Source organism: Spea bombifrons, chromosome 3 (genome assembly GCF_027358695.1).
Source record: "Spea bombifrons isolate aSpeBom1 chromosome 3, aSpeBom1.2.pri, whole genome shotgun sequence".
NCBI lineage: Eukaryota > Metazoa > Chordata > Amphibia > Anura > Pelobatidae > Spea > Spea bombifrons.
The window spans coordinates 34010918-34038158 of NC_071089.1; the positions used below are offsets into that span (position 1 = coordinate 34010918).

The 27241-nt window shown below is 40.7% G+C and overlaps 1 protein-coding gene across 2 annotated transcripts in view; it reads right to left on the bottom strand.

The window, feature by feature from the left end:
- Positions 1–242: 242 nt before the first annotated feature.
- The window catches only part of SPAST (spastin), a 31004-nt gene continuing 4005 nt past the window's right edge, over positions 243–27241 (bottom strand). Inside the window, exons 2-17 of one of the 2 annotated variants that reach the window (XM_053458793.1) lie at positions 23653–23736; positions 23100–23183; positions 17846–17941; positions 12373–12542; positions 11822–11961; positions 11238–11331; positions 10803–10877; positions 10637–10708; positions 10123–10198; positions 9595–9686; positions 9043–9122; positions 8701–8743; positions 8440–8519; positions 7903–7973; positions 1411–1451; positions 243–993 (exon numbers count right to left, since the gene is read on the bottom strand). In XM_053458793.1, coding sequence (XP_053314768.1) covers positions 871–993; positions 1411–1451; positions 7903–7973; positions 8440–8519; positions 8701–8743; positions 9043–9122; positions 9595–9686; positions 10123–10198; positions 10637–10708; positions 10803–10877; positions 11238–11331; positions 11822–11961; positions 12373–12542; positions 17846–17941; positions 23100–23183; positions 23653–23736 — 1421 coding nt within the window. In that variant the 3' untranslated portion in view covers positions 243–870. The remainder of the gene's footprint in view (positions 994–1410; positions 1452–7902; positions 7974–8439; positions 8520–8700; positions 8744–9042; positions 9123–9594; positions 9687–10122; positions 10199–10636; positions 10709–10802; positions 10878–11237; positions 11332–11821; positions 11962–12372; positions 12543–17845; positions 17942–23099; positions 23184–23652; positions 23737–27241) is intronic. The other variant, XM_053458794.1, reaches the window with a different exon arrangement.

Here is a 27241-nt window from a genome sequence, read left to right on the forward strand (position 1 = left end):
GCATGAACTTAAATGGAGACCCAAGAAAATCCAAGTGTACTTGATCACTTATACAATCATGTATCAAATATTTCTATATTAACCCCAAATCACAAGTTCAACACCTTCCTCAAAACTTTTAAAATAAAAGGCTATATATATATATATTCTTATTTGTCATGGTGCTAGAATTATTTTGCAATAACAGCTTTTATCCTCAAAAAATTCAAAGCTACATTGAATACAGCCATAAGACACATTGATAAAGCAAACCAGTTGCTTCACATGTTTATTTGCTTTCTTAAACTTTGTCATCTCCCGCATCACTAAATTGTTTCCTTTGGCACATATCAAAAAAACACGGCCAAAAATTACTATAGAACTTTTATTTTATTTATTCTTACCCCTTTGCCATTCACCTCCCCCAAAAAGGTACAAATTTACAAAAACGTTTAATTAGTACATAACAATGAGTGTACAATATATTAAGTTATTAAAAAGAAAAGGAGCTCGCACAAGTAAGCAGGAACGTGAACTCAAGGCACGGGTCTTCCTGTTGCCAAGTTACCAGAGCAGGCAAGTTTGTGACATGGTGTACATGGACAGCAATCAGCTCCGAGAATATCAGTTCAGATCAAAATGCTGAAGGCTCCCACTTAAGTACTTCAGTATACAGTGAGAATGCCCTATGAGTAAATCTTAATTCTAAAAAAAAAAGTCAAAATCTCTAGCTAAGCATAATTTATTAATTTCCATCAGTTTTTTGAAGTTTCTAAAACGTTTAGTGCACAATTTGAAGTTTCCCCTTGCCTCCCAAATCTTCCAAAACCTGAATTTCTTCCCACGAGCTTGACGTTAAGGACTCCAGAATTGGACAAAAAAGGTCTTGTTTCAAACAGTTGTATCCCCAAACTCTTTATTCCATTTAATGTAAGAATCCAGGGTGGAAGGGCTCACACTACACTTAATTTTCTTCAACGAATTTATGAAGTCAGAATACTTAAGGTTTCGCATCTGAAAAAAAACCAAAAACAATTGTTAAACGGCTCAAAAAAACTTGATTGAATTTGCTACATAATACATTATAATTCTAAGGATATTGACTAGGATTATATTCCTGGAGGGGATTTTTAGTGTGAAACAATACCACTGGTAGGGCTCAACCTACATCCATGTACCATGACATTTTTTAAATAAATTCTCTAGGAAACAATATTTAAACCATTTATGAGGAAGGAGCCTATTTATGAGGAATAGTATTCAATAAAGTATTTACTAAAGTTGTGATTTTAGCTCTCATTTTATGCATCATCCAACATTGTTGCTCAATGGGCTAAATAACCACTCAAAATGGATATTAACCACTAGTGCCATCAACAGAATGTGCTTGATACAACAGCAATGTCCAAGAAAACTCAAGATAATACTTACATCGCTAGCAGACATGTTTTTAACTTGCTCAGGTTTCAGCTCTGAATAATAGAAGAAAAAAAAAAAAAAAAAGATTCTTCAGTTGGGAAGAGAAATTGTAATAAGGTTGTTTTTTTGTAATCGCATTTAAAAATGTCATATTACAATGTCAAAATGTGGCCGGTCAGTGGGCCAGCACACAGAGATGCCGTTGCGGCAGTTGTATGCCCCCCAGTGCCTTAGTTGGGCCCTTCCCCCCCCCGCCCCTTTGAAGATGTGAGGTGACGCTCAAGGGGGCGGAGAGAAGAGCATGTTGGAGGAGAGCAGTCTGCAGGGGAAGGAAGCCAGCAAAAAAGTAAGTATTTAAAAAAAAATACTTAGGGTGATAGATGGAAGGGGACCTATATTCAAAGGGGGGCTGTCTGGGGCAACAATTAAATACAAAAAGGGGGTGGCTGAGGGCATGGTGGCTGGGGCATCACATAAATCAGTACAAAAAGGGGAGTGGCTGTTTACAATACACATGGGTATGGGGGGCATAACATTAACCAGTACAAAAGGGGGTGGGGGCATCAATACATAAGGGGTCAAATACACGAACAACAAAGCAGTGTGGAAAGCATTTTTTATGCTTTGCGTAGCTTAACCCATCATGATGCGGGTGTTGGTGTGTGTGTGTGTGGCAGAGCCTATCCTGGAGTGCGTGTTTGGGTGTTGGTGTGGCAGAGCCTGTCCTTGTGTGTGTGTGTGTTCGGGTGTCGATGTGTTGCAGAGCCTGTCCTGGTGTGTGTGTGTGTGTTTGGGTGTCGGTGTGTGGCAGTGCCTGTCCTGGTGTGTGTGTGTGTGTGTGTGTGTTCGGGTGTCGGTGTGTGGCAGTGCCTGTCCTGGTGTGTGTGTGTGTGTTTGGGTGTCGATGTGTGGCAGAGCCGGTCCTGGTGTGTGTGTGTGTGTGTGTGTGTGTGTTTGGGTGTCAGTGTGTGGCAGAGTCTATCCTGGTGTGTGTTTGGGTTTCGGTCTGTGGCAGAGCCTGTCCTGGTCTATGTGTGTGTTGGTATGTGGCACAGCCTGTCCTTGTCTGTGTGTGTGTGTTTGGGTGTCGGTGTGTGGCAGAGCCTGTCCTGGTGTGTGTCTCACTTCAGAGAACAAAAAACTTTCAAGGCCCAGAACTCAGTGGGAGGAAAAGTAAAAGGGTTTATGTTATTTACTCTATTTCAATTTGCATTTTATCAAAAAGTGATACTAAATTGTGGCTTCAAGCTTCCCATGTATGATGACTTTTTAGTGTACTGGTGTACTCTCAATCCCGTTACATAAGATTCAATCCTATATTATCTGCCGAGCACCGATGTCATCTTTATCCAGTGTGCGTCAACCATTTTAAATCCAACTTGTACCCACAGTGTGGTCCAGCCTTGTGCGGTTTTATTGAACTAAACTTGTTTTCAATGGTTTGTGGACTGGCTTCCTTTTTACTGTTTAAGTAATTTAGTATTGATAGAATGACATATAAAAGTTGATCAAAAAACTGTTTATCCACTGCTTTTTTTCATTATAGCCAAATTAACGCTGTATTGATATGCATAAAGCTAAAAGGCCATATTTTCTCTCAGTAAAAAAATGAGTGCGGCCCACGCACACATACATTTCTGATGAAGTGGCCCACTGCAGAAAAAACTTGGACAGACCTGTCATATTAAAATTATTGTTGTTATGCATGGTCCTACAATAAGCAGCACTACTTCCACAAAATTTTCAACTTTGTGCTCTCAAACACTTTTAGGTAACAGTTGGATGTCTGCATTTTGCTACGCCTGCATTATATGGTATAATAAATTTAAGAATGTGTTAGTTGCTGAACCACAAGCCATGTTGTACAAGTACAGTATAAGCCAGAGAAAATGATTTGAAGAAACAGAAAAAAGTTGCATGATAAAAACCACTGAGCTAAAATAAAGTCTGCGGTTTTAAAGAGCCTTCCAGGAAAAAAAAAAAAACAAAAAAAAAACACATTTTAGAGTTCCCAGCATACAGAAGCCAACAATAAAAGCAATACGCAAAAAAAAAAAATATATTATATATATATATATATATATATATATATATGCAAAAAACCTTAATTTCATATTATGCCTACTCAACATAACTTCATAACTTCCTTCATAAAACCATTTCTTGTAAAAGGATATTAAATAACTCAAGATAATTACTGGCCCTGTCCAATTAATTTTACAGGTTAAAATAATCAGTACATATATTTCAAAAACCCTCTTTAGTTTTGCTTGATTTATCCCCTTCTTTGCTCTTCCTACGATATGCATCTCTCTTCTACCGTTATCACCTCTTCCCACTCAAGGCAAGAAAGTCTGGCTGCTCACAATCAGCTTTCCAATTCATCTCAAAAGTGTTTTTCTATGGATCTTGCCTTGTGCACAGCGGTAGAGAGTCGTGCTGAAAAAGGAAAGGGCCTTCCCAAAATCGGTGCCACAAAGTTTGAAGTATACAATTGTCTAAAATGGATTTGTATGCTGTAGCACTATTACCCGTCACTTTAACCCATGGGCCTAGCCCAAGATCTGAAAAACAGTCTCAGATCATTATTCCTCTTCCACCAACAGGCACTATGCATTCCAGTAGGTATTGTTCTCCTGGCATTTGCAAACCCAGATTCATCCATGAGGCTTCCAGATAATGAAGTGTGATTCCTCACTCCAGGGAACCCGTTTCCACTACTCCAGAGTCCAGTGGTATGGTGCAGCTTGTGGGCAGTGACTCAGCCATGGAAACCCATTTAATTAGGCTTCTGATGCATAGTGCTTGTGTTGCTTCCAGAGGCAGTTTGGAACTCTATTAAGTGATGCTATAGAGAACAGGCAATTTTCATGCACTACAATACATAGTTCAGCACTTAGAAGCAGTGCTCTGTGAGTATGTGTTGTCTGCCACATTGTGACTGAACGGTTACTCCTAGACCCTTTCACTTCACAATCGTAGCCCTTACATTGGATCGGCCCAGACCTAGCAGTGCAGAAATTTCACAAACCGACTTGTGACAAAGGTGGCATCCTATGCTCTTAAGTAGGACCAGTTCTACTGCCAATGTTGGTCTACAGAAATGGCTGCTTCCATGCTTGATTTTATACACCTCTTGGCAATGGGTGTGGCTGAAACACCTAAACTCAAAAATTAGGAGGGGTGTCCACATTTTGTCATATACTGTATGTTCAGTAATTACCTACCTCATTCTACTCAACTAAATTAATTAGTTTACTCAACTTTAAGTACTCACTAGCTTTTATGTCCAGGAAGAGTAGCCACAGTACCATATCATTTCTATTTATAAATTTGTCTAACTATGGCCTGATGAATATGTAAACCAGTAGCGTACCTAGCAGGGTCCACACCGGATGCCGCTCATCAAGGGGGTGCCAACTTGCCGGCACCGGGCACCCCTCCAGAGACGGACAGTAATGTCCGCCGCTAGAGGACCGGCTCAGTTGGGGAGATCGAGGATCTCCCTTTAACCGGCTTAAAATCACTCAAGGGAGCCGGAGGTCTGTTAAAGACCTCCGATACCACTCCCTCGCGATGCACGCGGCAACTGCTGCTGTGCGCCGGGGTTCGTTGTCAGATCCCGTCGCACAACACTGAAGCCGCGCCCACCACCGTCCGTGCCCTCTGAACCGGAAAGAGACAGAAGAAGAAGAAGAGCGAAGAGGAAGAAAAGGAGCTGACTGCTGTAAGGAGAAAAGTGACAGAGGAAAGGTAGGAAAGCATCCAGTGAGAGTGGATTAGTATGTGTGGATTGGTAAATGTGAGAGTGATGGTGTTATGCTGTACCATTTCCAGTGTCTTTTTCATTATATAATTATGCTCTAAAGTACATCGTAACTCCCATCACTCTATACTGTTCCATACAGCAGCAGAGCTGGGAGACAGAGGCCTCGCACTCCCACTGCAGGACTCCTGAAAGGTAAGTGAACTTCAAAGGGGGGGGGGGGTCCGATAGGGCAGAAGGGGGGGAGGGGATATATAGTGAGAAGGGAGGGAAAGGCAAAGATGGCACAAGCAGGATGTTTGAGCCTTGGGGACCAAGATGACACAGGCAGGGTGGTTATGGGACAAAGATGGCACAGGCCGGGCTGTTTGGGGACAAAGTTGACTCATGCTAGGCTGTTTGGGGACAAAGATGGCAGGTCCTATGTGTGTAATCTGGGTGCTGGTCAGGTTCTATATGGGCAGTGTGGACGCCAGGGCTGGCTTTGGGTTGTGCAACCTATCATCTATGCCTGTAGGTTTTTACCTTTATTGCTGAGTTTTTATGTGATTTCCAGTTGATCTATACCTGCAATGCTATGTTTCCATACATTATCATTGTATACTTGCAAATACAAAATTTGTATGTCTGATTCTATGCCTCCATAATAACAATATTAATATATATATATATGATTGCCGACAGCAATCACACTCCTATCATGCCCAGGCAACCAGTACATGCTAGAACCTGGACATGATAGACGTGCGATTGCTGTTAACAATTATATATAATATATTATATACCGTATTGGCTCGAATATAGGCCGCACTTTTTTCCCCCACTTTAAGTTTTTAAAGTGGGGGTGCGGCCTATATTCGGGGTCTAGCGCCCGACGCCCGGGACATGCAGTCCCGGGCGCCGGGCAGGCAGCGGGGTTAAGATACAGATCCCCCGCAGCGGTGCAGGGGACCTGCATCCTTCTCCCCGATACGCTCAGACAGCCTCCCCTGCCAGCACTTCCCACGGGGGGGGGGGTGCCGGCACGGGAGGTTATCTAAGCGTTTTACCTCTGCCCACCCCCGACTTACCGGAGCAGACTCCCGGGTGTCTTGCGGGGCCGGCGGGAGACATTTACGCAATACGCAAATGCAACTTCCGGTAACGGTACCGGAAGTTGCATACGCGTATTGCGTAGATGTCCCTCGCCGGCCCTGAAGACACCCGGGAGTCTGCTCCGGTAAGTCGAGGAGGGGGGGCAGAGGAGGACAGCGGCAGCGTATCGCGGGGAGGGAGGACAGCGGCAGCGTATCGCGGGGAGGGAGGGCAGCGGATCTCGGGGAGGGAGGGCAGCGGATCTCGGGGAGGGAGGGCAGCGGATCTCGGGGAGGGAGGGCAGCGGATCTCGGGGAGGGAGGGCAGCGGATCTCGGGGAGGGAGCGCAGCGGATCGCGGGGAGGGAGGACAGCGGCAGCGTATCGCGGGGAGGGAGGACAGCGGCAGCGTATCGCGGGGAGGGAGGACAGCGGCAGCGTATCGCGGGGAGGGAGGACAGCGGCAGCGTATCGCGGGGAGGGAGGACAGCGGCAGCGTATCGCGGGGAGGGAGGACAGCGGCAGCGTATCTCGGGGAGGGAGGACAGTGGCAGCATATCTCGGGGGGGAGGACAGTGGTAGCATATCTCGGGGAGGGAGGACAGTGGCAGCATATCTCGGGGGGGAGGACAGTGGCAGCATGTTTTTTTTGGTGCTTTTTTAAAGAAAAAAAACTTTTTCTTTAAAAAAGCACCAAACTTTTAGGGTGCGGCCTATATACGGGGGCGGCCTATATCCGAGCCAATACGGTATATATATATATATATATATATATATATATATATATATATATATATATATATATATATATAATATTGTTATTTAATTCTTTTTGTCGTTTCGGTGCATCCCTACTACTAAGCCAGACAATGAAGTGGTAGGCCTGCACCACATCAATGTTTGGCTTAGTATATAGTGATAGGAGTTATTCTGCACTATTGTCAATGTCTGGCTCTATGTATAGTGATAGGGATTACGCTGTACCACCGTCAATGTGTGCCTCAGTATATAGTGATAGGTGTTATGCTGTACCACCGTCAATGTCTGCCTCAGTATATAAATAACAGTAATGCTGTACCACCTTCAGTGTCTGCAACAGTATATAACCATAGAAGCTATGCAGTTTTAAAGTGTGTGTGGGGGGGTGCCACATACAGAATCGGCCCCAGGTGCCAAATACTCTAGGTACGCGCCACATACAGAATCGGCCCCAGGTGCCAAATACTCTAGGTACGCCCCTGATGTAAACCCTTTGAAATCACAGTAAAACCCTATCTGCTTTATAAAAATCAACCATGAAAATCTTGATCATTGTTCTTCTGAAATGTCCTTTTTGTGAGGCATGGTTCACATCAGCAGATGCTTCTCATGAATAGCAATATCTCTAAAACACACCTCCAATCTTGTTTCATGGATTTGCCAACTCCTGATCCCAATTAACTTGTGTTGAAGTAATTAGCTTAGGTGTTCACATACCTTTTTACAACCCACACTGTGAATGTTTGAATTATGTATTCAGTATGGATAAAATGATAATGTGTGTTACTAGTTAAAAATAGATTGTGTTTACTGATGTAATTTAGATGAAGCTCAGACCATATTCTATTTTTTTCATGAAAAACAGCAACATTACAAAAAAGGAGACAAGCAATTCTTGATATTCACCTCTGATAGGTCCAAGGGCAGCATCTTTTGCCAAAGCAGTTATATCACTTCCTGAGTATCCTTCTGTCAGTCTAATATCACAGGGGGTGAAATACAGCATTTAAACAATAATTTAAAGCATTTTGGGTATGCAAGCATCACAAGCCATTCATTTATTAGTATTGGATAGTCTAAAATAACCTTTAAATTGACTTTCTTTTCATGCATATGCAAAGAGGAATTCATTAAAATCCCCTCTATGGATATGCTCTCTTTCCCCGCACCCCTAACAGATGCTTTCCATGTAGTAATGTGCATGTGTGGATACTCCTCTCCAGCTACAGTCTACAATATCCTCTCACACTCGTTAATTTCAGTAGGTGCACTTTCCTTCAAATGAATGTCTGCATTTCAGAAGGGGCCTATTTTCTTTACAAAGTGCTGAAAGATTATTACAACCCTTACTGAGTACTTTGAATTGGATTTATGTTTAGCGGAGTTGTTTAAGGCAGTAAACTGTACATTTAATATACGTGTTCTAATGCCCACGTATCTTACCGTGACAGTCGACTCAGCTCTTTTTCAGAAAGTGGGTTTCCTTGTTTGCTTAAAAGATTTTGAAGAAGCAAAAGGCGTGTCTACAAGGGAAAAGGCAAATTTCAGTTAGAGAGATTGCGAACATGGGTCCTATAAAAGGACTAATTCACCGGGAATTTGGGAAGATCTAGAATAAGGAAGGAGGTGGTTACTAGCATATTTAAAAAACATCATTTTTTCACAAATCAAAATGTATGAAAAGAAAATGAAAAGACTTCTTACCTCTTCATTTGGTAAGGATACATATACTCTCTTTGCAAATCGCCTAGAATTAAAGCAAAAAAATTATACATGCAATATTCATCGGGTTATTGTTACATAAGTGGCAGTAATGTTCAGATTTTTTCCCTAGGCATTTGGGAGGCAAATACGTTTTGCTACATTGAGGTCTTTTCATACCCATAAAAAGCCATGTTTTGCTCAGAAGGCGCAGCACAGTAGTGGGTGCACATTATCGAAATTGTCTCCTCTACATGGAGGAAATGTAATTTAGGCAACACTACAAATTACCAAATATTCGGGCACCCTAAAGGAAGCTCCACTATTCAGCATCAAATCACATACCTGAGAACTGCTTCATCAAGTTCTTGAGGTCTGTTTGTTGCCCCCATGACAAGAACTCTGTCATCTCCACCAGACTGTACCTAAAATATGAAACAGATTTAACCGGGTGGAAAAAATACAAAAACAAGCAAGACTTTATAAAGAAACCTTATTACTACAAAGGTAGCCCATTACCAAACCACTACAAAATACCTCATTAAGACTAACTAGTATACACCTGAGTCACAGTGCAGGTCTCCATATAGCATTTTATTTTATTTATTTATTTTTTTTATATCGTAAGCTCAGTTTGTGGAACAGATTCAAGAGTCTGTGAGCGATATATTTTATATACGTATGTTTCTAATTAAAAACTTAAGCATTATATCAAGGCAATGGGTATTACAATAGTAAATTTCTACTTGTGAAAGGTTTTTCCCATTGGAAATACCAATTCTCTTAATACAGTGGAAAATTTTAAATGACAAATTAATTTCTTCCATCTATATCTCTGTGAACGGTCACTTTAACCCAACCTCCAAAATAAAATGAATGAAAAAGGCTGGTACTTACACCATCAAACTCTATTAAAAATTCTGTTTTTAATCGCCTGCTGGCATCGTGCTCTCCCTCTCTTCTTTCACATAAAAGGCTATCAATCTCATCTGCCAGAATTAAGAAAAAATAACTGATTTATTGAAACTGTAAATTAGAATGTTCTCTATATAGTACTGGACAGAAATACATAGTTAGCTAACAGGATACCTATTTCATTATATATAAATATCTATAAACATGGAATCTATAAATCTTAAGTCCTAAAACCTTATACTGGCTTATTAAAAACTGGTCAACTTCAACTAATAACTCCATTTTCTTCTGGACTAATAGATTTAGACTAATAGTTTTTCACAACAGGACAGTTCAGTTCTATATTAAATCTTCTATATACAGTAATCTACATTTATGTTATAGAATTAAAACACTTGCAATACTAACTCGCATTAAGAACAATGTATTTTGAGAACGCTGTGTTTAAAACATCTCGGTTTGTAGAACACTGGGAGATTATACAAGAGGAATAGCAAAACATGATCTTACCTATGAAAATAATGGATGGTTGGAGTTCTCTAGCCACAGCAAAGAGAGCACGCACAAGCTTTTCCCCTTCTCCAACCTAAATTAAATTTAAAAAAAACACAGTTAAAAACAATAAAATTAGTAAAACACACGCTCTCATGTGGCTGACAATAGTTTTGTCATACCCCTTAAAAGTTTGTATAGTAAGAAGTCCTGCATAATTTTCTGGTGCAATAATGATTACCAACAGGAGTGGGCAGTTCCATGCCGAGATGTGCAACTAGGGCATATGCCTATATGTATTTAAAGGAGTATGAGCCACAATGGTGTTACAAGAGCGAAAATGTCATAGTTGGCAAAGAAAAGAGCAGTGAATGGTGCATGAAGAGGCATATACAGTGTTATAAATAGATTTCTCTTTCTGCTAGGAATGTTCTATGCATACGGTCATATCACTATGATATAAATACATCATCTTATAAACCACTAATCAAACTTGGTTTTATGAAACACAGATTTAAAATGAGTTACTTACATACTTGGAAGTAAGGCTTGCTGCGCTTATGTTAAAAAAAGTTGCATTTGATTCAGCTGCAACTGCCTTTGCCTAAACAGAAGAGAAAGAGGAAAAACTTTTAACTATCCGAAATTTTCGGACTAGAGGCACTGTCGCTGGACTGTTTTGTAAAGGGTTCTCCTACCAGCATAGTCTTGCCATTTCCAGGCGGTCCAAACAGCAATAACCCTCGGGCAGGAGCTCTTAGTCCAGTGAATAGCTGTAATCAGAAATGTGTATAAATATGAATTGAAGCTCAGATGGCTTGAAAATTTTAGGCAAATATTATATAAATGTATTCTGAGCATGAGGCATGTATAACATTGAACTTACTTGAAGTAAAATTCCTCTGCCTTAACCACACATGCAAAACTTTCATTATAGGTGAAAGTCAAGCATTTACAGTTTAGGTTTTACCATGTGGTATGATACACATACTGCTTGTCTTAATCTAGATATGTTAGCTTGTCCTTACAATCAGGAGTTTATTACACATTGATGGCACAACTCATCCAGTTATGCTAAAATGTGTGAAAAATAAGACCGGGAAGGGTAAATTCAGAAAAGAAAAAACATTTACCTCTGGCCTTATGGAAGGGAGAATTACGATTTCCTGCAAGGCTTGCTTTGCTAGTTCCTGGCCTGCGATGTCAGTAAATTTAACACATGGTCCACTGTGTTCGGAGAGAATGTTGAAAACGGGAAGAAAAAAAAAAAAAAAAAGGTTTAAATAGGACTTTAATGAACATTTTTAAAGTTTATCCAGGACGCACAGCATGCAGTGCTTTTAGCAATTATGAACACATAGCTACGCATGATAAAAACGTCTGCACAAAGTGGTTGCTGGGTTGGCAAAGTTTAACTTGCAGGCACATTTTTAAAAGCGTCTATTGACATCACGGCTACATACAGACCTCAAATGAAAAGAAAAAATACCTTAAAAAAAAGTCTTGAAATATATCAAACTCTCAAATCTGCACCAATTTACTCTTCCACTAATTTTGTTTTTAAATTTGTTCTCAATGTTTTACTTAAGATAACAAATGTTTTGGTTCCCAAAAATCTACTTGAGATGTTACACATACGTAAAATGATGTTGCAATTATAGATATATACACACACACACACACCATGCATAGAGTTGAACCTGAGACTAAAGAATACCTGTCAACAATTTCATTAAGAATCACATTTGCCAGGTTGCTATCGACGTTTCTTAAGTTCTTAATGTCCTTTTTCTTCACACCTGTAGAAGGCGTTGTTGGTTTGGTGCCTGGTCTAGTGCTGTTTTTTCCTCCAACACCCTTTAAATAGACAATGAAAAAAACATTGAAATAGTCTTGGCACTGGAAACATCTGGAGCGTAGCCCTATCGCCTTCATACCCTCTAAATAATGTTTTTTTAATAATAACAAAAAAAAAAACACATTTTAAAAAAATTGGTGTGCAAATTATATCATGTCGATGAATGGGCAAGGGTTACTCTGCAGAAAGGAATGAATATTAAATTATTAAAAAATTATTTAGTAAGAATATGAAATTTAAATGTGAGATGAGGCTGTTTGGGACAGTACAATGTCCTTTAAACACATTACAAAGTTATGAGAGGCCCCTATCAAGAACGTGAAGTTCTCCCAAAATGGTGTGTGCGTTTAATACATTTACAACACTGCATGGTGGAAATTTGGGAGTCTATAAATTCACCTCTTGCATACCCTGTTTGCATGAAGTCCAGCTTGTCTGTTTGTAGAGGGTACACCCGTACCAGGTATCCGGTTGTGATTTGAAATACCAGGTGATGTACTTTTAGGGAAGGACTTTGCACGTGAAATTGAGGTACTAGTAAGAGTTGGTGGATCTCTCTTTTTTGGAACAGCACCTTTTTCTACAAGAGACAAAAAGCAGAAATAAGTACTGGAGAACAAAAAAAATTCTCAGCAAAGAGAGTGAACCGATCCATGAAAAATGGCAAGCTACAGATAAAGAGTAACTCTGGTACAAACTAGTATATGTGAAACAATAGCCAAAATTGATTGCCCCAAGCCTGCTCACTGTGTAAATGTCTTAATTTAAAGGAATATGTATGCCCAGGAAAATGCATGCTTAGCAGATCGCTACCTTCTACCGATTTAGAAAACACTTGACTTTACCAGAAACAATTTTCTCTCATTTTCAAACAGCCTCAAGAACAGTAATCTCCTTTCCAGGAAGCGCCTTCTAGGCCATGGTTAAGGAAGTGGTAATACCTTGTCTTTACGGATAGGTCTTAGACATGTATATATACACACACACACATCAGCACATGTGCATTTTATTTTGCTTGACTTTAGTCAGCCATGCTATGTTTGCATATACATGGGACACTAAGACAGGTTACATGGCAAATTTCAAATGTTCTTCCTCAGGAAGGTCGTCCTGGAATAAAGCCAGCAGTAATCACCATGTGCAGGGGGCACATGAGGCAGAGTAACTGTTCACTATGCCAGATCAAAGGAGGGGGGGAAATATCCATGCCACAATTTTTTTTCATTGCTGTTTCACTTTATAATACAAAAAAACACTATAGAGTAAGGGGAGCAACCCCTAGCATTAAAGGCATACAAATTCAGATTCCTGGGTTGGTGCTAGAATAATGACCAATGTATACACAAAATAGAGCAAGAATTCAGCACATGCCCAGTGAATACCATTCAATTCCATCATCTAAGCCATAAACCTTTGGGATTCCATCATACTATATGCCATATCCTGCTTAGCCCGCCACTACGTCAAAGTACCCCAAGGTTGCCAAGTCCAAGGAGCATAATCAGATGGAATCCCCAATATGTATGCGTTAGGTGTTTTTTCAATGGTATTCACCGATTTCTTGCTCTCTCTCTCTCTCTTTATATCTAAATATATACATCTTTTTCAAATGTTATACATGAGCCACACATTGGTTACAATGTAATACCGCGTTTATCTTAAAAATATTGTACACCGAGACACGATGGATTTAAGGAAGGTTATTTTACTCTTTATCACAGAATTCAAGGGATATGGACGTCTAAAACTGAAAACAACTTTTTAATTCACAGCTGGGCAGCATGTTTAAAAACATTTATTCGCCACAGAGACAAATTGTTTTACAAGAAAAAAAAGTAGCAAACCATACACATGAATGCATGGTAACTTACCTTGGATATTTTGACCAGGATCAACTACCCTACAATCATTTGGGGCATTCCATTTTTTTGTTATTAAAATGTAAAGCTACCAATGCCTGGTAAACGTCCTTGTGGTCTGTGGTTCCCCCTGCAAACGTATGGGAAGAATTCTGCAGTACCCTCCCATATGCATTTGCCCCTTTCCTCACCCTTCAGAACACATGTCCTTGCACTTGATACACTTTCCATCAGTAAGCTCCAGCACAGAAATGCAATTGGTGGTCTCACACCGTACCGGTGATGTACCTGGTACTTCCTGGTTGGGTGTTACCCACAGACCGGGACGTACCAGGTACGTCTTTGATGATGCGCCATCCAGCGACGCTATGGACGCTGGGATCGCGAGGGGCGGCTGCTACTGACCGCTGGGTGTCCCCAGCGATCCGTAGCAGCCACTCCCCCTCATCTCCATGCACGTGATCACTTTGAAGCGAATCGCAAGCACGGAATTAAAATATTTAAATAAGACATAGAACGAGAACGCTGGCCCCGAAGGGGTTAATATGCATTATTCTTTAGTAGGACCGTCAAGGAAACTGAACTGTCCTTTCCAATGGTTTTCTCAAGCAGCCGCATATTTTGAAGACTGCAGTGAACGTGTGGCAATACCTATTAGGGAATGGACATAAAAGCTTAATCTTGATTAGCTGTTTTCTGAATGATAGAAAACACCAAAAAGCCAAAGTGAAAATAAATGGTCACTGGCCATAAACTACAGCGACTTCAGTGATTGTATACATACACAAGCACTTCAACGCCTCCTCAAAAAAAAAAAAAAAAATTCCTGGGGAATTTCTTGAGCCGTACATGGATGTAGACTACACAGTAAAAACCTAAAAAGCGATGTTTCATCAAATGCTGTCATAGGTTTCTTACACACAAACCTTTTGAAATCCAAAATGCAAAGCCACATCAGACTTGCACATATTGCATATTTAAATGGGGGGACATGCTTATTTTGTCCCCAGAGGTTGGTGAAGGAAAGTAAAAAAGCATAAACTTGAAAGAAAAAAAAGAAAAAAACCATTACAAATTGTAAGAATCATAAAGCTATTACATATTACAAACAAGAATTTGATGACAGATCATAACCTTTCCGACGGTCTAGTCTGCCCATAAAAGCACACATTTGGTCAAAATCTGCCAGACATTGTTTTAGGGCTGCAACTAACGATTATTTTAATAATCGATTAATCGGCCGATTATTTTTTCGATTAATCGATTAATCGGATAAAAAAAAACAATATGCAAATTTTTCGTTTATTTAAAAGAATTTAATGAACTGGATGTTAAAAAACAACTTAAAATTTACATTAACATTCTTATTTTGTTATGATGTAATAAAAAACAATATTTTCAAAGTACAAGAACCCAAACACAATATTTATGAAACAAAATAACCCCAAACATTCTGAAAAGAGGTGGACTATTACTGTTCAAGAAACTTTGCCCCAGCCCTGGCACTTTGCCCCAGAACTTTGCACCCAGCACTTTGCACCCAGCCCTGGCACTTTGCACCCAGCACTTTGCACCCAGCACTTTGCCCCAGCCCTGGCACTTTGCATCCAGCACTTTGCACCCAGCATTCAGCACTTTGCACCCAGCACTTTGCACCAGCACTTTGCACTTTGCACCCAGCACTTTGTACCCAGCACTCAGCACTTTGCGCCCAGCACTTTGCCCCAGCCCTGGCACTTTGCACCCAGCCCTGGCACTTTACACCCAGCACTTTGCACCCAGCCCTGGCACTTTGCACCCAGCACTGGCACTTTGCACCCAGCACTTTGCACTGTGCCCCTGCACCCAGTCTCCAACTCTGCCCTGCACCCAGCCCTGCCCCCACATTCTGCCCTGCCCCCACACTCACACTCTGCCCTGCACCCACTCTGCCCTGCACCCACACTCACACCCTGCCCTGCATCCCCACCCCCACTCTGCCCTGCACCCAGTCTCCCACTCTGCTCTGCACCCACACTCACACCCTGCATCCCCACCCCCACTCTGCCCTGCACCCAGTCTCCTGCCCTGCACCCCCCACCCCCACTCTGCCCTGCACCCCCACCCCCACTCTGCCCTGCACCCCCACTCTGCCCTGCACCCACACTCACGAACCGCTCTCACTCGCACAGAGCGAACCGCTCTGTGCGAATGGAGCCACTCGCACAGAGCGAACCGCTCTGTGCGAATGGAGCCACTCGCACAGAGCGAACCGCTCTGTGCGAATGGAGCCACTCGCACAGAGCGAACCGCTCTGTGCGAATGGAGCCACTCGCACAGAGCGAACCGCTCTGTGCGAATGGAGCCACTCGCACAGAGCGAACCGCTCTGTGCGAATGGAGCCACTCGCACAGAGCGAACCGCTCTGTGCGAATGGAGCCACTCGCACAGAGCGAACCGCTCTGTGCGAATGGAGCCACTCGCACAGAGCGAACCGCTCTGTGCGAATGGAGCCACTCGCACAGAGCGAACCGCTCTGTGCGAGTGGAGCCACTCGCACAGAGCGAACCGCTCTGTGCGAGTGGAGCCACTCGCACAGAGCGAACCGCTCTGTGCGAGTGGCTCCATTCGCACAGAGCGATTCGCTCTGTGCGATCCGTGCACATAGACATGAAGAATACTTACCTCCGGAACGCGTCACATCCGTCACGTAGCTGAAAGAAGGCGGAGACTGCAGAGCGTGTAGCAGAAGCGGGGAACGCTCGCGGAGGTAAGTAAAAGGAGCCGAGTGCTCCAACAACGAATTGATCACTCGATTAATCGATAACGGAAATCGTTATCGATGATTTCCGTTATCGATTATTATCGATTTTATCGATTCGTTGTTTCAGCTCTACATTGTTTGACACATCAAATTAATTCGCTAGAAACTCTAAAAGATAATTATATAGTTGAGTCCAAATATAATGTAGGTTTGTTTAAGGGTGTGGACTATCAATGAGGCACTTAGGCAGCGACATACTATTGCCAAAGCTGACTAGGTCCAGGGGGCACTATTAGTCATTAACAATGTGATAACACACACACACACATACATATTATATATATGTATGTGTGTGCGTGTATGTATATTATATATTTATTTATTTTAATTCCCTTTTGTAACAGCAGATGCCAGTACAAGGGACAGAGGTTCTTCTTTCCATCCCTACTCCAACTCTCTGTCCTGCCTAACCAATCAGCCAACCCAATAGAGACTTACAAATAAAATGAGTTACAAAACAAAACAAAATATTTGCCTTGTCTGGGGATTTCATTTGGAAGTGGAGAAAAATAGTGCTAATTCCACAGATTGTACATAAAAAGTGGCTTTGTAAGAATCAATCTTTTGTGCAATACTCCTGAACCACAGATGTCTATCCTTATTTCACAATCCATGAATTTCCATAGTCTCTCAATATCTGAGAGCTCCATGGACGTTTATATATCAGCCGGTACATATAGGAAACAAGAGATATGCTACACATAACTCAAACATAACCTGGCCTCACATACGAAGGTGATGTACAGAAGCTCCATTATAACAATGGCCAGGAATAACATCCGTTCTTAGACCGATGGTTCTCAAGTCACAAGCACCTACCACCACAAGGTACAGATACAGCTGTGAACTGGGCAGACTGGTAACAACCGTCACGCGCTGCTGCATGGTGAGTGAGCCGCATTACTGCCGGACAACAGCATGTGAAGTCCATGCGCAACATGGGGGTTTGCAGCGTTACTGAGCAGCAATAAGTGCAGAGCACACCAAAGCCAGCGGCGATTAGAAAGTATTGTGTATGATCTCAACTTCCCTAAAATAAGTCTACATCCTGTTCTGATTTCTGTCAAGAGAGGTGGCCAACATGCACCTCACTGTATGACAGACGCAGAACCAACAGATCCAAGCGCAATGCATCATACATTTTACCGCTTACACAAGAAAACAAATTACCCGGCATGACTATCCCCTACTTGACTATATCCAATGCCATCATAAACCCACCTGGCTTGAGATGTCCATTGCGGCAAGGTAGGTTTGCACGGTCACTATAGACCTCCATTTGTGCGTTCTGAGCTTGCACATCAGCTTGCAGCTTCGCTAAGTAAACAGAGGAGAGGGTACAGGCAAACATTTGAAAATGAAGGGAGAAAAAAAAAAACAAAAGAAAAAAAACAAAAACAAATTATGAATGTAATATTTCTCCATTGTCATGCCTGTGGTTGTAAGCACAAGTCTGACGGTATAATACCGTTATACATAGTATTCAATATCTACATAACATTTTGGATTGTTTCACACAAGCTTTTAAGTAATCAGGTAGTCATTTTGGTCATAAGTTGGTCATAAGATCAAACTGAGGTAGTTCCTTAGTTATGGAGGAACCATCTCCCACAGTGATGAAAGTCTTTTCCTGAAGTTGTAGATAAATACCTGGTAGGTTACCAGGTAACTATCCTTGATCTAAAAGACGTCTGGAAGAGTTGGTTAAACAAACGCACATAATCAAGATAAGATACAAGATAACAATCCTATTTTACGCATCTCTACTGATGAGGAATTTAAATTTTCGGAAATGATCCAGTTCCTGAATTAGTTTTAGCCTTTCTCAAGCTATATTTTTCATTCCTTGGAGGACACTAATATTTCTTATCCATTTAGGATTCCCCATCTCAAAAAAAAAAAAAAAAAAAAAAAAAAAAAAATTATATATATATAAATAAAACACATACATACATACATACATATATATACATACACACACACTTTTTAAACATGTTTACTTAGATTTTAAACAGCTACACATCTACAAACCTTGTAACTTTAGGAGGAGGAAGAGGGGGTTTTGAACTCCTGGTTTCATGAAATGGAAATTAAAAGGATTGTTGCAATATTGTTCACAATTCCACAAACTTCAAATTACCATACGTTCCTTTTGGCAAGTAAATTAAAAACATCTGCTATGTACACATCAGAGGTAATTTAAAAACAATCAACTACATAGAGAATTATTTCAGCTTTAATATCAGAATTTCTGTAGGTCAAATGTGCACATACACTTAGTATTTGGTGGCATTGCCTTTTAAATGCTTAACTTGAATCAAACACTTGGTGTAGCATTCCACAATGGTCAAAATTAGAAGCCATGAGCAAAAATCCCAGCTAACAGAACAGGTGCAACTCCGTCACATTTTGGGCGCTTTTTCAGTTCAATTTTCTATAGGATTCAGGTCAGGGCTTAATGATGGCCACTCCAGTACTTCGTCTATAAGCCAATTTTAAAAGTATGCTTAAAAACCTTGTCCTGCTGGAAGACCTAGCTGCGATCAAGTTTTAACTTCCTTGCCGATGTGTCTTTCTAAAACACCCCCTTAATGCCATCTATTTTCTGAAGTGCATCTGACATTTTTCCAGCAAAATACCAAACCCTCACGATGCTGCCATCCCACAAAGTGCCACAGTTGGGATGGTGGTCTTCAGATTAAAAGTCTTGTGTTTTTTCCTCCATGCATAGAGCTGATAATTATGGCTAAACAGTTTAAATTTTGTTTCATCTGACGAGAGAACACTCCTCCAAAAGGCTAGGTTTTTTTTCCTGGTGATCGCCTGCAAACCTCATTCTGGCTTTGTTATGCTGGTCTTAAGTAGGGGCTTCTTCCTGGTGCGAAAGCCTTTCAGGCCATGGAGATGTAGGATGAGTACCTGATGCCTCCAACACCTTCACCAGCTCCTTTGTTGTTGCCTTCTCAGACGAGAGTACAAAGTACATTCAGCCCTGGGAGTAAATTTGTGCCTCCTTCCTAAATGCAATGTCTGTGAGGTGTCTGTGTGGCCCCATGCTTTTTATATTTGCATACAATTATTTTTTACAGTTGCACCTGCAGTTGCTTGTAAATTGCTTCAAAGGATAAACTGGATTTGTGGAAGTCCACAATCATTTTTCTAAAGGGCCTTGGATTTTTCTATGGTATCAAGGGCAGACAGACCCCGGCTCTACAGGAAGGGCCTTAAATACAGCAACTGGTGCCAATTCACTCTTAATTAAGAAGATCTAACAAGTAATTCATTTTTATGAATCTTCCAGACTGTTTAAAGTTCTGCAAAACTTTTGACCCACTGGTATTCTGATATAGTGAATTAAAGCTAAGAGTTCTGTCTGCAACGATTGCAATCTATTGTTTTAAAATTGCCTCTGATGCGAACAGAGTGGATGTCTTTCGGCAAGTCAATTAAGGCATATATGGTTACACGAAACGCGTGGAGCTATGAAAACCTGCACTTGTCTTTAGCCTAGGTGCAGGTTAGCTTTCAACCTCAACTGTAAGTTATTAGTATTCCTGTTTGCAAATGTGGAAATATCATGATTAAATGTTAACACATGCAGAGACAGCAGGCACACACATATGGAAAAATTAAAATACATTATTTTAACACAGGGATGCACCGAAGACGAAAATTCTGTCCCGAAACCGAAAATGACCAAATTGGACAAAAACAATTCAAACAACAATATTAATTATATATATATATATATATATATATATATATATATATATATATATATATATATATATATATATATATATATATATATATATATATATATATATTTATTGTTAACAGCAATCACACTCATATCATACCCAGATTCCAGCATGTACTGGCTGACTTAGCATGATAGGAGTGCGATTAATATTGTTATTTAATTTTTGTCCAATTTTGCTGTATTACTTACTTTTAATAAAAGTGTTGTTAACACACCAACATTGGACAAAAAAATATAAAAGTATAATATATGGATGTATCTAACAGCAATCACACTCCTATCATGCCCAGGCAGCCAGTACGTTCTAGAACCTGAGCATGATAGGAGTGTGATTACAGGCTCCCTATGCCATGCTATCCCCACCACCACTTACACATCTATGCTATCACACACTCATTAATTTACTCATTCACAAACGTTCATATACTCATTCATGAAGTGCAGATCTCTCGCTCACAGACTTCTGCAGGGGCCCTTCCGCTTCAGTCTGTGCAAACAACTTCTCCTGTTCCGCCCCCAGGGGAAGAAGGAATGGAGCAAAGTCATGTGACATGGTTCCTGCTTCTCCTGGCCAGTACAAGAGACGCACACTATGCGAGCAACGGACAAGTAAGCAGCCTGGCCCCTGCGGACGATTATTTTTGGCCATTTATTTTTTTATTTCGGCATTTTGCCCTTTCTCAGCCAATATATTTCGGCCACCGACATATCGGTGCATCCCTAGTAAAATTGGTATGATATAAGATTGAAAAAGCGGTGTGTGGGTAAAGCATACCTGTATTAAGCTGTTGAAGCGGCAAAAAGCAGAGCAGGTTAAAGAACGTACATACCAGAATGAATGCTTTAGGCATGGAGCAAGCTCTACCCTATTATATGTCCACATTATACAAAACTATACTATATTATACAAGAGATAGTTATCCACATAAAACCAAATTAGTTGTTTTCGAGGCATCAATGTTCAGTGAAATGACAGGTGTTCCACACTGACACGTCACTCAAACCGAAACCGCAGAGTTCATGGGATGGCTGGACAAAGCAAAACTATACATTCCTATATATACTAAGAAATATATTCCCACCTTCTGAATAAACTGCAGACGTATTCAAACATATTTGTTGATGTGTTGCATCCATTTATGTTGGGTTCAGTAGCATACCTAGAAGCCAGGAAAGGTGGCCTCCTGAGTAGAGGGGCATGGGGAGCTAAACACCTCACCCCTACCTGGAGATAAAAGGTTGCTCCTGAGGTCTAGTAATCAACTAGATACTGCCACCTCCAGGCAATCACAGAGCTCTCACATACGGTTAGGCATATGTTAAAACTGGTGTAACAGGAGAATTACACTAAATGACCCACAGTATTAGTATGGCAATAGTCCTCCTCCTAGTCGCCATTTTTACCAGCCAAAATTAGTTGCCCTCAGGACAGCTCCAGGTCTGCCCGAGCCATTACCTTGTGCAAAGGCCTACCAAGTACTGCTAGCAAAAACATATGGTGTACTAGGATATACCTACTAGACAATTTTAGTGTTGAACCACAACCAGGGAGATTGTGCTGCTACACCAATACACTGACATAATAATGTCCTGCAGAGCCACCCCCCACCGTTCTACTTTTGCAGGTGAAGATCATGAGTAAATTGGGGAGATTGGAGGAATGATATAATGCATCTATGTATATATAGATAGATATTTCTCTACCTGTGTGTATAGGTGTATTATATATACACACACACATTCTGGAGGGCTACCCAGTAGTTTGTTCTGGCCTAGGGCAACACATCCTTGGGGGCAACAGTAACCCTGAGGGACAGATCACCGCAAGCCGGCAGAGCTGGCATAAAAAAGGTGCTGCATGACTTTAAGACAAGGAGTATCAGTACACAACATCATATCCCAGTACCCTGTGGTGATGATGGCCGCCAAGGAGGTGGACACCGAGACCACAGAACTGGGTCAGGCATAGGGCATCACCAAAAGGTCGATACACCGCTGAGGCTACCTATAAAATCCTACAGGCAGAAAGTAGCACCATTTAATAAGTGACAGGCATTCAGAATACTGCAGCAAACATTTCGAATGGCTTGCAATGGAATGTAATTTACGTTTAGAGGCATGCTTTTAAATGGTGTGTTAATATTAAATATCACATGCAAAAGCAAACTAAGGGGAATCCATCCATTTTACATTAGGAAAAGCATGTTTTCTTTATATATTGCATCGGGACACAACATTTTAAAGGTGAGCAGAAAACAGCAAATGGTCATTCACAAGATGTCACTACAATTTAACAAGAAAAGGAAAAATGCACGATGGATTCTCCTTTGCGTTAGGTAAAGCTTCTTGTGATTTCCGCAAGCGAGGGACGTTTTTAAAACGCTCGGGTTAAGGCCATGCAGCAAAAGAAACACGTGCCACAATCGCCAACAGATATTTTCCAAGACCAATTTCAAAACGTGTTTGACTATGTATTTATGGTATTTTATTCAACTCAACCGTTTCACGAAGGGCACATTATTCCTGAGCTAAAAGTGTTCTCAAGATTACATGGCATATGACCAGTCTTAGCTTGGTGATGGTACAGTCCATCTAGGCTTTTCCAGAGGACATAAGGAATTGCAAATTATATGTATTGTATTTATCAGTCATTGAAAACTTCTCCTAGTACTCTAGCACAGACTCGAGAACTGAAGAAGAGAAAACAAATACCTAGTAGCTGCAGACGGTCTTTTGCCATAAGCAAATTTGTAGTCATTTTTGCTTGTAAACGACGTGCTCTATCATACTGCTCGCCTGAAAGAGAGGAAAGAACATGCCAGGTCCCAATGCAGATAGTCTTCTCTAGTAACGAGCATTTGGCAAGGCAATTTAACAAAACCAATATGGTTAATGTAAAGACATACTGAAGTACATATTAAAACAGACAAAAATAAAAAAATATTCTATAAAAAGTCATTCTGAACATGACGTAAATAGCCATCATTTTTAAATAGAACATTTTTTTTTCAATAATGCAATGCAATTTATTTTTTTCTCATCAAGTTTTCAGGACCCAGTACCCTGTATATATACACGAGTTATTCTGGACGACGAATATAACCAACACCAGGTCAAGGATTAACAGTACCTGTTACCCAGGTTGTTCTCTCAAAATGGGTCACATCGTTAACACTTGGTTACAGTTATTAAGTTTCCAGTGCAATGAAACAGGAATGTCTGAAGGTCAAACACTAGTTTTGATAATCCTTGTGCATTTGCTTACCTTGCCCAGTGACTGGCACAGCAATGCCTTTCTCCATCTCTTGAATGCCTTTCTTATACCATTCAACAGCTTTCTCTTTCTCATCTGTTTACATTGAAAAAATAAAAAGGTCAAAAAATTTCCAGTTTGGAGAGTTTATGAATAAATAATATTAAACAATCATAAACTATCCACTAAAGCATGGCATGGTTCCATTTTCTAAACTGAAATTTTAAGTCTAAATTAAAATTGAAAAACAAAAAAACAAAACAAAAAAAAAAACAAAGCACACAATAGCAAAATAAACCCACCGGGATCTCCCATTGTTCAGATGTTCAAACAAATGTACCTATTTTCCATAAACGCTCAAGAAGGCCTCCAAACCACAGTCTGATGTTTTGAACATGTTAGACAATGTCAGTACATTTTATTGTGTAAATTGCACTCATCTGATATCTAAAGACAGATGGATTTTATATCCACCTTAAAAAAGGCCAGAGAGTAAAGAGGGTTATGAGATATATAAATATGTTGTACAGCTTTATAGGGATTTACATTCAGGATGCAATACTGCCCCTCCATTTTTCAGGTTTTTTAGTGCAAAAGTCTTCTTCTTTCACAGGTTTACTTTTATACGTGCAGATACTTTTTCCTTGCAGTGGGATTCTTTTATTCTTAGAAGAACTCTGAAGGACAACCATGACCCAGCAAACAGCAGAAGTGTTATGATCATTTTTTCCTAGATTGTAGGCCTATTTACCTTTACCTTTTTGATGGCGCAGCATAAACCAATACATTAAAAAGGCAAAGCATAATGCAACATCTCACTCAAAAGAGGAATGTTATGTGAAGTTTTCTTCTTTAGACTGAGCAAAAATGGCTGTGGCACGTCTTGTTTCAGTGGTATGCCAGCCATTGGATCTGTTAATTTGCTAGCTGAATATAAAGCAACTGTACGAAACATGAACTAGGGAAAGATCCAATGATTCGATAAATAATTTGAAACCATAAATAAACAGGACACCTGCCTTTGCTGTGGTGATGAGTCAATGATTTTTTTTTGTTTATAGCCAAGCCTAAAAGCAGCAGCTGGGGCTCTCATAGAAAACCAACTCAAAAATGGCCCAGTAACCATTGGTGAATGTAGAGTTATTCAAGCTGTAATTCGCAAAGTCAGACTATCAACAGCTGAAGGCCCGCACCTAACCACTAAACAGAACTGAAAGGATTCCTAAATATATTGTTTAACTCAACCAGGGAGACCCTCCAGGGTAAACTGTCCTAAGTCAGGGTAAATGAGGAGGGTTAAGCATGGGGCTAGCAACCATGCTTTTAAGTTCCTTGTAGAAGTCCACTTGCTACAGCAACACTAAAATAACTTTTAGCAAAGAAGAAGGATTTTCAACTCAAAAACACATTATGCCAGGTAGTAAGCAACTAAGCGGACGACCCTTCTTTCAACCAGGAGGATCCACATTGGCACATGGACGTTGCGGACTATGTATGCACAAGTTGTAGCAGACAGGAGTAACAACCTGACCCTATTAGGCATTAGACAGACAAGATAGAGGCAAACTGGACAGAGACGACTGATGACAACAGAGCTATTGCTGTAGAGTCATGTTGTCCAAGCAGGCACAGAGACCACTGATAGGATGGGAGTTGCACAGCCCTAGGATCGTCACAGCACTCCTTAGAACCAAAAAAGAAGAGGATGGAGGTGAACATTGTTCAGTGCCATGCTCCAAGTAACGACAATGAAGGCGAGAATAAAAAACACTTTTATGACAGACTTTTCCCGACAAAGATCACCATTCTTATGGGAGACTTCAAAGCCAAAATTGAACAGGAAAACAAAGGATATGAACAAGTTATGGGGACCCATGCACTGGGAGAGTTGGCTGAGAACAAAGAGAGATGTGTTCACTCAACAACATGGTCAGATCCACACGAGTACCTGAGTGTAGCCAGACTGCAAACAGAGCCCAGATTGACCATGTATGCATTAGCAAGAAGTTCAGAAGATCCCTACAGGACATCATCTCATCACCTGATGACGGCCAGACTAAAAATAAAGAAGAACTGGAAAGACACATCAGACAGAAGAATGAAGTACAATGTCAACTTTCTGAAGGACTGCAAGACCAAAGGAGACTTTGGACTAACGCTAAAGAACAGGTTTGCAAGAGGAAGACAAATGCCCTTAAGAGCTCGCAGAAAGTGAAAGACTTAGACACAATTGCCAGGAAGCGCTCAGAGTCAAGAAACACCATGAGCAGGCAGAACAGATCATGCACGGAGCAGATACCGCTGCATCATAGTTGATTAGAATTACTCATTGTACATCAACTATGTCGACTATAAGAAGGGGTTTGACAGCATCGATGCAAAGACCCTCAGGAAGCCCCTTCGACACTATAGCATCCCACATGAAGATAATTTTGCATAGTACACAGAATTCTCACCAAAAAAACGGGTTAATATTGGCTACTGTTTGATTATGCGGCTGCTCAAATATACATACAGTAAGCAGCAGTCCACAGTTGTACTTCTACTGTACATCTAATAAGTCAAAGTTATCAAAAAAGCTTCATAGAGCTGCGCATTAAATTAAGCCAATCCCTGATCCCTGGCCTATTTCCTCGAAAACGCGCAAACACCTCCTGGTCTCTATTCAAAAACGCATACCCAGTTTACAGTTATTGGGGTGGGGGAGTTAATCTTCAAACCTGCAAAGATCTAACGAGCGGAACTTTAACGATACGACTTTACATGGCATCATCCACAAGATGTACTGACAATACAATTTAATTGCTTTGTTCTGTCTGCAAGAGCTATAATCGGTTTAATTTGTAGGGTCTTTGAATAATACCTTTAAGCGTTTGAGTGCCACAGGCGTTTGAATGGAAGCCACTACCCATTCATCCAATGGATTTTATGCTGCAGCAGTTCAGAATTGTTAGTTTAAAAAGATCACATTCCAAATAGCATATTTTTTTCCAAAAATGTTAAACCAACTCTAGTTATTGATATCATGGTAATAATGAGACCTACATAGGACAGCCAATGCCAACACTGGCTAAAACTTAGTCTATTTAAATAATGCTCATTAACAATCAGCTGTTCGTGATTCATTTGCAAAATTGTGGTTGAAAAATTGAATCTTTGGCCAACAGTATATGAAGGATATGACCCACAGAAAGGGTTAACAGAAGCTTGTATATATGCATGCAATACCGAAAACGTAACCACAAAAAGATGCATATAAAGATCTATTTGGAGAAGCACTGGCACCAGCAGTAACACAGTCTAGGCTCATGGGATGCGAAGATTCATCTTAACCTATAAAATCAGCAGTGCAAGACAAAGCAAGTCAGTAAATTATTAAAGATGAATGAAGAAGGGTGGTGGACTGGATTAAAAAGACACTTTGAACTGGGAGGGGTAATGCACACAAAAAGGCAGAGATCAAGGGAATTTAAAACAAAAATGTCTAAGCATCTCAGGATTGAAGCTGCTTTGTTATCAGCAGCCTATTCGAATTATAAACCTAGCTCAAAAAGTAATGCAGAAGCGTCGATTTTTACCTTGTCCGCTTTACAGTTGCAGT